At 38.5% G+C, this 16,915-nt stretch overlaps 1 protein-coding gene across 8 annotated transcripts in view; it reads left to right on the forward strand.

The window, feature by feature from the left end:
- The window catches only part of LOC101172448 (ankyrin-3-like), a gene marked incomplete at its 3' end in the record, with an annotated part of 145,783 nt that overhangs the window by 70,367 nt on the left and 58,501 nt on the right, over positions 1 to 16,915 (forward strand). The window contains 1 exon segment of one of the 8 annotated variants that reach the window (XM_023949396.1): positions 9,351 to 10,213. In XM_023949396.1, the coding sequence (XP_023805164.1) occupies positions 10,100 to 10,213 (114 nt within the window). 8 annotated transcript variants of the gene reach the window in all.

The raw sequence follows: 16,915 nt of genomic DNA on the forward strand, positions 1-16,915 counted from the left end.
ACACTGAAGGTGATAAATTATATTATTGTGGCACTTGATAAAAAACTGTACTGTGCCTCACTTTTTATAGATTTGTCAAAAGCTTTTGACACCGTTGACCATGCTGTTTTAAAAAGCAGATTACTCAGCCTTGCATTGTTAGAGCATGCAGGTGTGCATGCGTAGTTCTCAAATTACCTGAATAACAGGACCCAGTGCATTAATAATTAAGGTCACTGTTCTAAATGTGTTACTGTCCACAGGGGGGTGCCACAGGTTTCAGTTCTGGGTCCCCTACAATTTATTTTGTATATTAATGACTTGGGTCAAAATGTATCTGATGCTAATCTGCATTTTAATGCTGATGGCACAGTTATGTACTGTTATGGATCATCTCTTGCTCAGGCCATTGGAACCCTACAGAAAGCTTTTGTTGCTGTCCAGCATTCACTTATTCAGTCGAAATTAGTTTTCAATGCTGACAGGACTAAACTAATGTTGTTTTCAAAGTCAAAGAAGGTCCCTGGAGCAATTCCAATGATGTCCACCTTGGATGGAAATGTCATAGAGGTACCTTGGTGTCTGGATTGATGACTCCCTCACCTTAAAACCTCACATAAAAAACTTGTAAAAAAGCAACTCAAACTTAAACTTGGCTTTTTCTTCCGTATTAAGTTGTGTTTTTCTTTTGAAGTAAAAAAGTGTCTTGTCGCTGCAACTTTTTTATCTGTGATGAATTATGGTGATATTCTTTATAAAAATGCCTCGTCTTCAGGTCTCAAAACGGTTGACACCATGTATCATGCTTCCCTGAGGTTCATTACCAACCGTAGATCTATGACGCATCATTGTGACTTGTATTCAAGAGTACAATGGCTTTCTCTGGCCACTAGGAGGCAAGGACATTGGTACACTTTAATTTACAAGGCCATGCTTGGATAACTGCCTCCCTACATTTGTTCCTTAACCCTTGTGTTATCCTATGACCCCACCCTTAGATTGACGTGTTCTCTCTACCATGACAAAGGTGGATAAAGGCGAAGAGGATTTCATGTAATCCATGGACACCAGTGAAGATCATAAAAGGTTCAGCGCTGTCTAGTGGGGTCTAGATCAGTGTTTTTCAACCAGTGTACACCGCGGGAGATGGTCAGGTGTGCCGTGAGAAATTTGCCATTAGCCATATTCGCACTACATCTCCCATGATGCATAGGGTTAAAGTGACAGCGTCTCAGCGTGAAATGAGTCTTCGAACGTCTGGATTATTTTGTTAAATTTAAGAAGAAGTAAAAACAACATTTAAGAAACAGGATTATTTTTGACCAACAGACACAAATAAACTAAATTGAAACAATCTAATTATCTAAAAAGAAACAAAACATTTTTTGTAAAAGTTTTCAAAGATTTTATCTGTGATTAAGTCAAGATTAAAACTACTAAAACTTCAACATGTTCACTTTTTGTAAATATAACATAAATATAATGTTGGTTTTTTATCAAACATATTGTGATCATATAATTGTTCAAAAAATTACAGTTGCCTTTACAATAACATTGAAATAAACAAATAAAAATAAATCACTATTTAGAAAGAATACATTTGTTTTTTTGTGAGGTTACATAAAATTGCTTGTTAATAAACTGAAGGGAAAAAAAACTACCAGGGTAAAATTTCAAATAATTTAGTTGAAATTACTATGGAAAAATAACTTAACTTTTATTAAATCTTTTAGAACAACAACTGCAACTTCCAGCTTTTCTGCCACAATTATCACAAAAATTCATGTGAGATTGTGGAGGGACTGTACATCAATACAGACCATAGAGTTTCTCCTTTTTTCATTTTTGGATGCTGGTGTGCTGCGGGATTTTTGCCTAGGATAAAGTGTGCCATGGCTCAAAAAAGGTTGAAAAACACTGGTCTAGATGACCCAACTCCCAATGTTAAAGAGCCTAGGATAGCACAAGGGTTACTCACAGGAAGTGTGGAATCTTAAGGCCCGTTCACACCGGGACGAATTTCGCCGGCGATTTTCGCCGACGTTTAACGCCTCGTGACTGAACAAAGGGCACCAATGAGAGTGTGCACACCGACGCGAAAAAACGCCACGCGCCAAAGCGTCAAAAAAAAAAAACGCCTCGGGTTCGTTTTTTTTTTTCGACGCGTCGTGTCGAAATCTATTCGACCAATGAGAATGGCGCTTTTGCACACGTGTCTGGAGCTTCTGAAGTTACAGTAAAACACAACTTGGGGGCGCTCAAACACAAAACTGCCTTGCTGAGCACACATACCGGCGAAGAAGATAGACGCCAAGTAGCGTCTACATTGCCGCAAAGAAATAATGACGGACATTCTAAAATATCCCCTTACCAAGTACCAGTTGGAGCTACTGGTGCTTGAAATATTCATGTTTTCTTTGTATTATTCTGACAAGCGCGTAAATACTTGCTCTCTTCTTCTGAGTGAAAAGCGACTTTAAGAATCATAAAGTTGCGCAGCGCCACCTTGTGTACAGGAGTATTTCTGTTTACATTAAGCGCCATCTAATGTCAGGGAATGAAATTGCATGTTCGCTCGGCTCATCGTCAGCGAAAATCGCCTGGGTGTGAACACAAAAGACGTGGCGAAAAACGCTGGCGAATAACGCCTGGCGAATATTCGTCCCGGTGTGTACGGGCCTTTAAGATCAAAGACCAGCTGTTGCTTTCTGTTCCATTTGCCCGCACAGACCTGGGGGAAAAAAGCATTTGTTCACTTTGCTTCGAATATTCTGCAGAAAGACTGGAAACTGAACTGGTATTTTTAAATGCTTTTAAGAATAAGCTCAACGCATTAAGAGACTGAAACAATAATGTTCAGCTGCTTTTTATGACGTATGTGGTTTTAATGATGTTTGTTTATATGTATTTCTTGTATTAAAATGTGCTGTCTCTTGGCCAGAACTCCCTTGAAAAGAAGTTTTTAATCCCAATGGGACTTTCTTGGTTAAATAAAAGTTAAATAAATTAAAAAAAGAAAGTTGATGGGATAGCAGTCGACCAACCTTCTCACTGTACTCATAATAGTTTTGATTTGTTTTAAATAGTAATCTCTCAGTTTGTTCATCAGAAATGTTATTAAACTCTGACTGTTGCAGTAGTCTATCTTTGTGTAAACTGGGACTTGGAGAGTGGGCATAGATCTGGTCTATTACTTTTATTTGTTGGGACAAATCTGCAAGGTGGCGACCACGCTCTTTTTTTCTCATGAGCTGCAAAGACATAATTTGTCCCCTGAGATAGACTTTCAGTGCCTCCCAGATAGTAAGTAGCAAACACCATTCCAGGTGTGGTATTAATCTGAAGGAAAAAATCAATTTGGTCTGATATGAATCTTTGGAAGGGTTTATGAGACAATAACATTGGATCCAAATGCCATGTGCGTCGAACTGTTGTGTTTTCTGGGAAGGTTAGGTCAAACTGAATGGGGGAGTGATCAGAGATCATAATAATTTGATATTAACAATAAGTTATTAAAGAAAGGAACCTTTGATCAATTAGAAAGAAGTCTATTCTAGAATATGACTGGTGGACAGGTGAAAAGACCAAATATTGTCGGGTAGTTTTATTGGTTTGTCTCCAGGGATCAAATAGTTTGTAGGAATCTATAAAAATATGATTGAGTTTGCAGATTTGGATGGTTTAGTTGGGGACTTTGGACTCAACCTGTCAACATCAGGCTTCAACACGAGATTAAAATCTCCACCCAGTATTAAATGATGTGTGGCTGTCACATTCTGATGGGCTGGTAAAGGATACCAAACCGCACGCCATCCACTTCACAAAGCTGCCTCCTCAAGTCATTGAACGCCGCTCTGTCTTTGGCTGTGTTTTTCAGTGTCATCTAGAAAAACTGAAACAGTCATACTATCCATTTTTATCCACTGTCTTTCCCATGTGAGGCAGAGGGTGTTTTCACAATCCTCAAAGTAATGACGGCGGGCTACGATGACGCGCGGAGGCTTCCCCCGCCCTGGAGCTGGGAAAAGAGCGCAGTGCGCCCTGTCCAGCTGTGGCACCTCTTTCAAACTGAAAGCCTGTTGAAGCAGCACTGCAATGGAAGTTGTAGAGCAGATCTTGTTCTCTGGTACACCCACCAGAAGGATGTTGTTTCTGCGTGATCTTGCCTCTAGATCTTCACATTTATTTTGGAGATTTTCAGCTATGGCATTGAGGCGGGGAACGTCTTTCTGCAGTTGTGTAACATCATGTGTGAAGGTGGAGAGGCTCTCCTCCATCCAACTCACCGTGGCGTTAAGCGATGTTAGCTCTTATGTGATGGATTCTCTGTACTCCCGTATTTCAGATCTGGCCACATTTATATTCGCTCTCACAGATGCCAACTCGCTTCCCAAAACATTCCGGACTTCTGTTTTAAGACTGTGCACCAGGTCTTTCCGAAGGGATGACAGAATATCCTGCTTAATAACCTCGGTGTTAGTTGCTAAGCTAGCCGCGGCTAGTTCTTCCTCACCTGCAGAGTCCTTATTAGTGGGGGCTGCAGGCTGGGTCAGTGTGGCTCTCGATGGTTTTCCAGACATTTTAAGTATTTAATTCCTGTCACCGCAACTTTAAGCAAAGTCCAGGCTAGAATTTACTCCTCAGTCGTGCCAAGAACTATATTTCAAAACAATTGTTCCACTCCGCTCCGCAAAACACATCTTACTCTATGCTCTGTCAAGCCACGCCCCACACTTTGTGATTTCTAAATAAATTTTGACATAATTTCAGAAGTCTCTGAAACATTTAAGAGAAGGATGGATGGCCTGCACTTTACAATCCTTTTTGGGACAGTTAACTAATGAAAACTTTATATTTTGATTACCAGTTTTGAACGGCAGGAACAACACTTTTTACTTTGGTACGGTAGAGCATGCTACAAGGCGGTTACTGGCAAGGATACTAGCCGTATGTGCTTTAACTTAGAGAATGCTAGCAACTGCAGAAATGAGGAGACATCGGGTATGAAGGTACACTGCTAAGTGTTTTTTTGACATATAGATTGTCTAGAAAACAGTGTGAGATGCAATTTGTATCACGTTAAAAATTATCTTGATGAGCTTAAATTCATCTGAAAAGAACGTAAAAAGCGTTTTCAGCTGTGTTAAAATAAACTTTTGAACAAGTAAACGGGACCCTGTCTTCTGTTTGATGACACAACAATCGTTGCTTGATATTTGTGCGCGGCTGTCAACTGTTGCTACATTCCTACTCTGTTTACGTCGGCTACGGTGGCTGTTTTGGTTCAGTTGTTCTGCTCTGGGAACAGATTGTATTCTGACTGAGGAATCTCAGAACCAAAGCTCAGTCCAAGTGGAAATGAACCGCGACCATTTCCAAAAATGGCTCAGATAGCTGGTACTGGTCCAGGTTTCCAAATGGGTATATTCAGACTCAATATTTGTTCCAGATTATTGGGAAAAACAAACTCTGGTTCAGTTTAAGCAAACCAAATGTGACACCCTTAGATTTTCCGTGCATATATATTGTTACTGAAGGTGTTTAAATAATCCTGTTTGCTTTTTAGTAATTTTGAAAGGGATATTTAGAAAGCAAACATATAGTTTGAATTATCTAAAGTAACTGAAGGATTTTTTTTTCTATAGGAAGCACCAGATTTAACTGTTGGCAAAATGTTGTTGTTTTGGCACACTGATACTTTTTTAAAATGATATTATTCAAAAGGACTCAACCTACATGTTTCATAATTCCCATGTTTATGTGAATAATACTTTAGAAATAGCTGTGGACCTTAAAGTGACATTTTATCCAAATTAATTGGATAACTAATTGGAAAGGAAGGCTCAAAGAGGAAACGTGCAATTTACAAGAAAGGGGGAAAAAAAGCTGAATATCTATTCCTTTAACCACTAGAGGGAGCCAGAAACCACATGAAAGTCCAATACATCAGTTTTTCAAACACATTTTTTGGATTTTTTTTCTTGTTTAATTGTTAACAGCTACTTTTAGGTGAAAAAAATATCAAATAATTTAATTCACGTAAACCACTTTATTCAGTATGTTTTATGTTTTTCTGTAAAGGTATTAGGTCAAATTGGAGATTATTTTCTACACTATTCTTTAATCAAAAATCTTTCTCAAATTTCTTCTTTCTTCTTTCTTCTTCCACATAATATATATGTATCAAAGTTTGAGATATAAGTATGCTATTGTCATTTTAACTAATTTTATTAATTTAAAACAAGTTACTCATAAAAATACAATTGTGAGCTTGTCACCCTTACTATAGACCAGTTTTATTTAAAACTTTATTTTCTTACTGTTTTTGGGACAAAAAAACACTATTAAACTTGAGTTTTCAGTTTCAGAACATTGTTTTGCTGTTTGGCTGTAGGTTTGGTGATTATCTTGAAAATTGCATACTTATGGTATGAATTTTCAACAACACATCAGTTCACTTAAAAGCATTAGGGGTGGATTGTTTCTGTTTCTGCCTCTCAGGTTCACACGATGTTCATCGTTTAAGTAATTGATATTTCTTTCCTGTGGGAGCCAATAATGCACCCCCCTCCCTTACATCCTCTATCCCAACTTAGTTATCTGGAGTTTAATGGGTTTGTGGCATGTAGCTGCATGTATCAGTACCTCAAAGTATTAAAAAAGACCTCACTATGATGTAAGACTAAAGGGACTGGCATCGCTGCTGTTGACCCACATCTCTAGCCTGACATTTTAGAGTATGCTGTATTTACGCTGACAGTGCAGCTGAAAGACGCTGAGGAACCGGGGTAATGTCACTACAAAGAGCCGCAAGATGTTGCAGACATAGTCTTTAAACATTTAAACATAATTCTCTTTTGTTCAGGTAGTTTCAAATCACTAATCCACGCTAAAAGAAATGACTTCATGTTAATCCCAGTGTTAAGGCCGGACAGGAGGCCTCTAGGGCCAGTGGCACATCCAGAGGATAAGCTTCTTTTCCAGAAAGATAATGAAAAATTAGTCCAAAAATCTCCACAGCTGACTGATGACTTATTATTTTTCTGTAATTAGGGGTTTAGATTGTTATCAGCATCAGATTTGCATCAGGATGAAACTTCACACTTTTTATTTTTTCACTTCATATTTGTTTCAAGGTTTGTCAAAACCATTCAAGCTTTTGCTGCTATTTGCTTTAATGTTCATTGACATATTGTTAACAATTTGGATGATTCTGAAAATCTTCCACTGGTTTAATCTGAACTTTTAACACAAAATAGGGAAAATGTGATCTAATGTCATGTTCTTTTGAAGTGTCGTAGTTCCATTGTGAAGCAAAACTTTTTTATAAATTTGTCATAGTTCTGATTATTTATGAAGTTATATGCTTTTATTTTATTTATGTTTACAAACCGAATTGCTTAAAAAGTGTGTTGATGGCTGTAAACGATGGCAGAGTATTTTCATGATACAGAAGTTCCTCGTTTATCTTACGAGAGTTACATCCGGCGGGCCGGAGCTCCTAGTTGTCGTCCAAACCTCGATTGAGCTATGTCCGGAGAATTGCTGTAGTATGGAGAAGCAGTTAGCTTAGGCACTCTAAATCGTATTTTTCTTATTTTCATTAAGACAATAATAAATAGATCATTCTTGTTTTTATTTTTCCCCTTTTAAACGAATGTGGGTCACTGAGACACGGAAGTAACGGCGGAAAGCGGCTTTTGCGGGAGGACAGAGACCGTACCGGGATGTGAATGAATGCAGACATGGAGACATGATTACCGATGCTTTTGTAGAGTTTTTTAAGATAAATAAATCTGTTGTCTAAACAATCCCCTGTGTCTTCCATGCAAAGTAATGAATGCAATCTAATGAGACACACACAGACAAAAATGTGAAAGTAACTGCTAAAACTCCAAGTATTGCTAACATCACATGTTTGTGAATGACTTATCACATGAATAATTATTTCGTTCGCACAAATTAATTATTTCGTGGGAACGGAATATTGATTATTTTACCAATGTCAGGTCCCGGGCTCCGTAACATTCTAAATATAACCCACAAAAGGTGAAATCTATAAAGTAGTAGTAGTAGTATCATCTTTATTTTTCACAAAAATCCTAAATGTTTTAAGGCTGTGAATTCCTGCACACTATCTACTTTTCTCAGACAGCCATAAACATTTCAGACTTATCTCTCCAGTTTAAACTCAAAGTTCAAACTTTGATAGACAAATTAAAACATTATGGAATAAAAAACCAAAGACTTATGTAATGTATTAATAAAGTGAATGCATTCAGTACAGGAGACACGGCATAAAGTACAATGATTGACAAGGTCAAGACCTAATCTGGACGTCGATCACAGTGCATTGAAAAAAGAGAAATTGATGGAAAAAATCAGCAAAAGTTGAACTGCGAAAGCAAGGGAACACCACTGAAGTCTACTTGTGTCAGGCAGCAGTGCAGTTTATTTCATTGTTTACTACATCGGCCCTAAAGTGTATCAACAAATTAAGCAACTGGAAAACACATTAAAGATTACACTGACAAAATAAAAAGTGATACAAATAATTTAAAAAAAATTATTGCATTTAAAAAAATCAATTATAAGTTCAGACACCGACCACGATTCCAAAACATTAAATGACTTTTTTCCGTCATTTCAACTGAAAGTTATTTGGAATCAAGCAATACTGGATATGCTCTGTTCTAATCATAAAACTTATATTAGTATGGGGACATTAAAGACCCATTTGAAAAAATGCAATTGTCAAAAGTGAAACATCATCCAATCAGCGATGTTCCATAGTAGCCACCTTTTCTTGTTTCTCATTGTGTTACATTTTTCAACATTTTATTTTGATTTCTGGAAACTACTTTTGTTTTCTTCAAAATATTGCATTTTTATTTGCTTTGATTTTTGGAATTGTGTTTTGGTTTCTGAAAAGTTTTGATTACTGAGATGTAATGTGTTTTAGTTTTAGTTTTGCTTTTTTAACTTTTGTGATGTTTAAAATGTTTTTGTGTTGATTTTTTTGGTATTAAGGGCACTTCAGGGCCACTGTAGTTTACATTTAAAATATAAATTTATGATAAAGTCAGAACAGTAATCTAATGTTAGCCCAAATACACATTTTGCTTTGTTGCAGAAAAACACATCACTTAAAAAACTAGTTTTTGTACAATATTCTTCAACACATATATCTATTTCTTTTCTAATAATTTCTATGATTATTATTTTTTTGTGTTAAATTTGACTATCTTTTGTCCTGCTGGTGTTTTGAAACCTGCGTTTGTTTTTGGCTGTGCGGATGAGACAAAAACAGTAGGGAGGCAGGGAGGAGCACAGCGAGCTGTGAAGTTCCATAGCAGGAGCATCATGGCAGCCCTGTAAAGCGCGTGCGCCGTGATTTACCAGACCCCATTGTGTGTTCATCCTTCATGAACCCGGTGTGAAATCCCATCCTCCCTTTTTTTCCCTCCTCCTCGTCTCTCTTAGTCATAGCCAGCTGGTACAAAGGAGTGGTATTCATTCCTTTTTGACTCCCTCCCCTTTTTATTCCCGCTGTCCCAGCTGCTCACTGCCTCTACCCCCTCCTTTTGCTCCCTTTTCCTCCTCCTTCTCCTGTCTTAACCTCCTTTCCACTGTCATTTTGCTGAGATGGCGCGTGTAGAAGATGGCTCGTTGCTCAGGTGCTGGCGGCAGACTCCAGGAAGCAGCCAAGCAGGCAGCAGGACCAGACTGTTTACTCAGACAGTTGGGTGTCTTCTGGTATAGTGGCCTCATTAATGCACCTGTAACTGAGCTCTTATTTTTATATACATAACTGTGCGTGAAGAGGATCGTTTCAGCTGAATGGATCATACATTGTAAGATGTTTTAGGGAATTTTTAAGGGCGTGAAAACGAGGACCTCTGTGCCGCCCTATTTGGCTTTTATCTGCACACTGTGAAAACCTGCTGAGGAGGGTACAAGAACACAAACTAAAGGAAGAGGATCCTTCGTTCCTTACACACCTGTAAGGGCATCTTCAACCAGAACAGAATAAAAGGAGGAACAAAACCAAGTGAAGTGAATACTTTCTCGATTCATCCCTTCAATCCCACCTGAGTGGATTAATTATTGGAGCAGCAGCATGGCGCACGCTGCATCGCAGCTGAAGAAAAGGGCTGACGAGAACCTCAATGCTGCCGAGGAGGAGAAGGAGAAGAAGAAGGCGAGGAAGCGTTCTCGTGAAGTGAAGAAAAAGGTATGGAGTTTGGAAATGGGAGGAAAAACATGTCAGTAGCCGAGACCTGACTCCAACCATGGGGGGTGTATTCTGAAGCGATGTCTTTCTGGTGAAGCTTCTCTTTTGTCATGGTGCAGCCTTCTCTTTGAACACGCGTGCATAATACCCAGTGGGATAAGAGGGGAGATCCCAGTGGGAATAGTGTGTGTGTGTGGGGGGGGGGGCAAGCAGGGAGAAATGAAAATGTAGCAGCTCTGAAGAGCAGGGTGGTATTTTTGGCAACATGTGCCTGGGGAAAACACTTCACAGCAGTTTACTGTTTGTAGTTTAAATAAATGCTGTGCGCACACCTTTACATGCTGGAAGGGATTATTTTTTTTCCCAAAAAAATAAATATAAAATTGTTTATTTCATTTTGGATTCTGCAGCAGGCACACCCTGCGGTTAATGATGAGTCGTGTGCACAGATGCCTTAGCACAAGGACAAAGTTCAGACTTTGATCTTTGACTTGCAGAAATGTAATTAATAGATTGGAGTTCGGATTGACAGCCGTCCCACTGAAGGGGATGTGTAAAGGGCAGCTACTCTGGGATCAGCTCGTTGACCTGGGTTTGTATGTGTTCTTTTGTTAATCTACAGTAGGGTCAGTCACTTCTGTGTGCGCGCAGACGTTTGGCAGCCTGAGGGGATCCTTAGTTCTGGGTTAGCCACCTGTGTCCACAAGTCATTGTGGACACTTCGTTCCCATGAAAGTTAAACCAGATGGAGAGGGGACTTCCTTAATTAAGGTATTTGTCATAACTGCCCTTATGAGTGGATATGGGGCAAAAAATGGGCAAACCTTTGCAGGACACGCTGGTGACCCACACAAAAATTTAGACAACTAGTAGAGCACTTAAAGAGCCTGTAGATTGAAAATATTCATCCACATTTTTTTCTTCTGGCATGCTGTGAGAAACAGATCAAACCAAACACTTGAACGATGTCCACGGGTAAGTAAAGGTGAGGTAGGTGATACATAGGCACCTGGTACAGATTTTTCAATAATTTCAATCTCCCCGAAATCTGTGCACGGGTTCTGATAGGGACTGCTCACGTGATAGGTGCACCCCCATTGCTAGTTGACATTAGGAACTTAGACATCGTAAGATACCCGTAGTGACATGTCTTTTTAATGGTTACTTTTTTCTGTGTGGATTTTTTATTTTGTTTCTTTGGTAAGAAAGTAGTGAATACATTAATTTCCTGTTCAAATACACGAGAAAGCCGCAGGTGAGGCACCAGCCGCTCGTGCCGCCCCTAAACCCAGCCTGTGCCGCAACCACTGACTGGAACTGCAGCTGATACATGCACTGTACTTGTGCCAGTTTGTGACCCATTTAATCCTTTTCATTTTCTAAAAATGCGCATTAGAAGTACACTAGGTGAGCACACAGTACACCTGCCTGAAGGCAGAGGGCGCCTGTGAACCTGAGACCTGAGAATGTGACACTGCATAATAATAGTGGTAGCAAGTCAAGTGCAGCCGTTCAGTTATTCTTTAATATTGTTAGCAATATTTTCTAAACGGAGGATTACGCATTTAAACTCAGAAATTTGTGGAGACACGTCACTGGCAATGATCTCCATGCACTCAAAGAGACTTTTCAATCTGAAGAAAGATAAAGTACAAAAATAAAGTGTTTCTTCAGAAGGAGCTGCGCAAGGACTTCATTTATGAGTCAAAAATAACAATTTTGGTGACTTTTCTTTCAATGCTATAGTTTAACGGACAAAAATATTGAAATGAAATACTAAACAACACACTTTTACTGTTGCCAATCAAATGGTGAATAAGATACTTTGTAGGGTTCCTTTGTTTGTAAATCTGACTGATAACGACAGTGCCTTACCAGCCGTAAACCTCACTGTATGTCCTTGCGACAAGGACGCAATGAATCACTTTGTTGTTTCCTTTATCTTCTTGATATCTTTGCTTTTAGTGGCCAAATGTAGGGAAAGAAGTGGAAGACGAGGTATTATCACATTTGAAGGGTTCTGCAAGTTCTTTGGGGACATCTCACTTTTATACCACCTGAGTGTTTCCTTCAGACGGACATTGCCTGAAACTTGGCTCCATGTCTGCCTATATCTGCCTTGTAATGGATCGGCAGCTTGGATAAAGGAATGCCACACCTTTTAGCCGGTGTCTGCTCTCTTCCTGACTACTTACAGGCGGATGGGTTGAGCTAATGGACAGATAAGCGCAGAGGGACCTCCCACACAGACGCAGGAATGTTTTAACCCTTATGACATGCAGTTGCGGGACATGCTGTGAGTGAGTGAGCTTAAATGTCTAGCAATCAGCTCTGCAGTCTTTAGGGGAATGGCCAGAAAGTATAGACTCACCTCCTTTTTTATTTAGAATTTCTGTCATGCAGGACTGCAGTTGGTTGTATTCTGTTTGTCAAATATCTTAGAGCTAAAGAGGAAAGCTTTTGACATTAAATCAGCATTTGACCTTGGTCTAATCCGTTGTCGTGTGCGAAGCAACTAGTTCAGAGGACATGTTGCTCCACCTGTGATTAAGGTGACATCAGCAGTTTGACGTGTTTGTTTAGTAACACTGTAAAGAAGGTATCATCTATCTTTGGCTTCCCTCAAGGTAAATCTATATCACTGTCTGTTCTTGGCACAAGGAAATGAAAAAAATTTCTGCTCTTTCTTCTTGGATCACCTCAGTTCTCATCTCATTTTCTCTGTGTCTCCAATATATCTGGCTGGACTCCCTTTGTCCATGTCAGACAACATTCATTAAGCTGAAACTATGGTCTGCGTTTGAGGTTTAAGGAGCCATCAGCTAGAGCTGAGTACAGGATGTTCTGCCGGAAACTAGAAACTAGGTACTAGAACAATATGCACAGACTCAGACCACCATCAAAAACATTCTCACTGCAGCATGACTCAAACCAGTATGCTTTATTGAAGCAGCCTGAACAAGTAGTAGAACCATCCGGTCAGGTTTTCCAGCTGGTTAGCTGATTTGCTCTTTCATTAAGAGGTCCCTCCTAAATGTGGAAGTGATTGCCTGCTTGGCTGGCTATTTTTCCTTTTCTTCTTATTGCTTTTGGTTTAAATAGGTTTGACTTTGACTTACTATGAGTGTTATAAAACATGAAAGAATGTTGGAGTCTTTGATTTTACACCAAAAAACCTGCATCAATTGTGAATCACTGAAGACAAAAAAAGGCTATTCTGGCTGACTAATTTCATATATTCATAGTTTCCTTTATCTTTCATTCAGAATACTGTAAATTCAAACATTAATGTATTTTAACAACTTTAAATTTTGAAGGGTGTTTAAAGAATAGTGTGGATTATCAGATAAGTCAGGTCAATTACACTTTTATGACTTGTGTTTTGATCCTTTATGGTGCTCTCTGTTAATTAGGTCTCTCAACCAAATTTGTGGATTATTAGCGCCAAAATCTTTATTTGTTTTCAGAAAACTTTATTTTTTAAGGACAAAAGTCTGGTAATGTCATTTTGTTTTATCTGCTAGAAATCACCAATGAACATAAATATGTACAAAAGTTACAATCCACAAGAATAACTGAAAAAATAAAAGTGTTTTAGGAGGGTAGCCCACTCATATTATTTTTTAAATGATACAATGTGAAAAAATAAGAATTTATAACATTTAAAAAAAGATAAATAAAAAAATGCACAATATTATTGTTATGAAATAATTTAAACAACTGAAATACGTAAGATATCTTATTTACTTAACAAGTAAAATATGCTTATTTTGTTTTATTAAACTATTCCGCCCTAATAGTTAGGGACTAGAGAACCTGTGAATAGGAGCGCACACAAGTGAATTGGGGGTGCGTGTTGATTCTTCTGCAGCGGACCGCTCTCAAGCTGCAAGCGAGCCTTCCCCTATGCTCTCTGGTGCAGACATCTTCTCAGAATATTATATATTGCCCAGTAATAAATGAGACTGCAGACACTTTGTCACCTTTCCGGTAGCCATGAAGCCTGACACCCATGAAGGAGGCTCCACCTTTGTTTATACAGACACGTTCCCAAACAAAACATGTAGTGATATTCATCGAAATCTAACAGTGCGTGTTCATGTTTGGTGTTACAGCGTGAATGAGAACAGTAATACCCCCCCAACTCAAAATTTTCCGGCAGGCGGCTGTGTCGCGCACTCAATAACGAACGCAGCTTGTAATGGAAATGAATACAATGGAAATTATACTATAATTAGAACGCAGTAAATTTTCCGTATTTCCTCGCGAGACGGAAACTTGTACACAAGTGTGTGTGGGAGAAGAGGGAGTGAGAGCCCCGCGCAGCGGAAGAGGTGAGAGGCGCGGTGCAGGGAGTGGAGGAGAACAGTAATAAAAGGTTTCCCCCAGAAACCCTTGAAGTCTTAACACAGGACTAGCAAAGATGAATGTGTTTAATGTGTTTATTATAGTTCCAATAATGCACCATATGCAGAACTTTCAAAAAAAAAAACTTTCAAAAATAAAAAACGGGCGGTGATGCAGTGATGCGGTTATCGTCCCACCCCTACCTGCGATACTCAGAATCCGCAAATACGGAGAACCAACCCCCATCCCTGCAACCGGAGAATGTTCGTCACCAATTCATCTTATCAAAAACCCTTCTGAAACATTTCTGATGCTTTGTAAAACATTTATCAAAGAACATTGGAATATTGATAGATCTTTTTGAGTGGGATACTTTGCACAATTGGTGGCTGACTTAATATTTCTTTGCCCTACTGTAGATAAACATTCCAAAAATATTTAATCATATCTCACAATAAAAGTAATATGAGGCAATCCTCAGAATAAAAAATATTTCTTTTGGGTTTTTTTTCCAGTTCAGGACTGCAATGGGAGAGAACAGAAGCACACGTTTCTCGGTTTTTTATTTTGGGAATTAACTCGTTGCTAAATGTTTCTCTTTTTTCTTTCATCTGTGGTCTCATCTTCTCCCCAACATCATTGTGGCCTCCTTAAACGAACCTCACCCCCATATTGTTTCATCATTAACTCCTTTCTCCCTCCTGTATGACACTTCTGCTGTTGTAATTGTTCTGCCACACTGCTGCTTCTGGGACTTGGGGGGTTAGAGCACGATAAACAGACAAGCCTGCATAGCCATCCTCGCTGGTGGACTGCTGTGACAGATCCCGATCAAAATTGACAATACTCTGAACCATCATCCATTCATGCCAAACTTTAACCCCAATCTAAACTAAGTTTTTTCCATATATATTATGCTTTGTATTATCATCACAGAGCATTTGTCTCCATAAATATAGTTAGGTATCATGACCCTTTTGAAAATAATAATACGTAAAAGAATTTTATTAGCATCAAGCTAAAGCAATTACAACTGTATTTATAAAGCATGCTTTATTTCATATTAAGTTATTCATCACGTTTTTGTTCCCACAAAATTCAAATGATTATAATTACCAAGTGTTCTGCACTATGAGGCACACTTAAAAGCCCTATTCTTTTCAAAATACGTCAGTATGGCTTACAATCTAAAGCGCCTTACATATGGAAAAATTATTGTTGTCCTTGCCGATGTTGTAGCAGTTTTGAGAAGTACATGCCGTTCTGTCAAAATGTTTGGTTGGATGTATTTTTAAATACGCTAATGTGTAGGGTGTCGGACTGAGTTTTGTTTACTAACAAGGTTGGGAGTTAGTATAGTCACAGTAACATTTGTTTTAGCATTATCAATCAGTTTTTTACAGTTATTGTAAATGCACTAACACTTCTAACGTGGTTAATGTTTCTGATGTGTGTCACAAACTAGTTCCAGAGTTAATGTGAACACAGTTAATAAAATCTGACTAATGTACTGCCTTATCTCTGACTCTTGTCTCGCTTAACTATATAAACGTGATTTTCATTGGAAGGGGACTTTAAGACAAGGGAAGGGAACTGAAGCACCAAATCTCAACAGAGGGCCCTTTTTTTAAAACACACATTTTGAATCACTGCCAGAATGTAATGGGTTCTTATTTTTTTCTTGTCAACTTAGTTTTATAAAATTCAGCATAGTGCTTCCTGTAATTTTACCTTCAGAACAATGATTGCAAAAATGTCTGTGCCTTAGCTCTCTCCTGGCACAGAAACAAAAAGCCTAACTGAATAAAGAGCTTTATGAATTATGGATTATTTGGCAGAGACTAAAACTACCTGAAATATTTTAAAGTTAAAGTATCACTAAGGAAGGTCAGAGGAGAAGTAGATTACAAAATAAACTTTAAGGAAACGTAACCTTAATGCCACTTGGCAAATGGCAGATAAAGGCCCTAAAAATAAAAAAGCAAATTAAAATGTTTAATTTCCAGTTATGTAATTAAATTTATGATACTGACCCCTAGTAACTACGGTGGCCCAGAAGGGTCACAACACAACACATTAACTTACCACACAACACATTAACTCACAACACATTAACTTACCACGCGACACATTAACTCACAACACATTAACTTACCACACGACAGATTAACTCACAACACATTAACTTACCACACAACACAATAACTCACAACACAACACATTAACTCACAACACAATAACTCACAACAAAACACATTAACTCACAACACAACACAATAACTCACAACACAATAACTCACAACACAACACATTAACTCACAACACAATAACTCACAACACAATAACTCACAACAC

This window comes from Oryzias latipes, chromosome 19, assembly GCF_002234675.1.
Source record: "Oryzias latipes chromosome 19, ASM223467v1".
Taxonomy (NCBI): Eukaryota; Metazoa; Chordata; class Actinopteri; order Beloniformes; family Adrianichthyidae; genus Oryzias; species Oryzias latipes.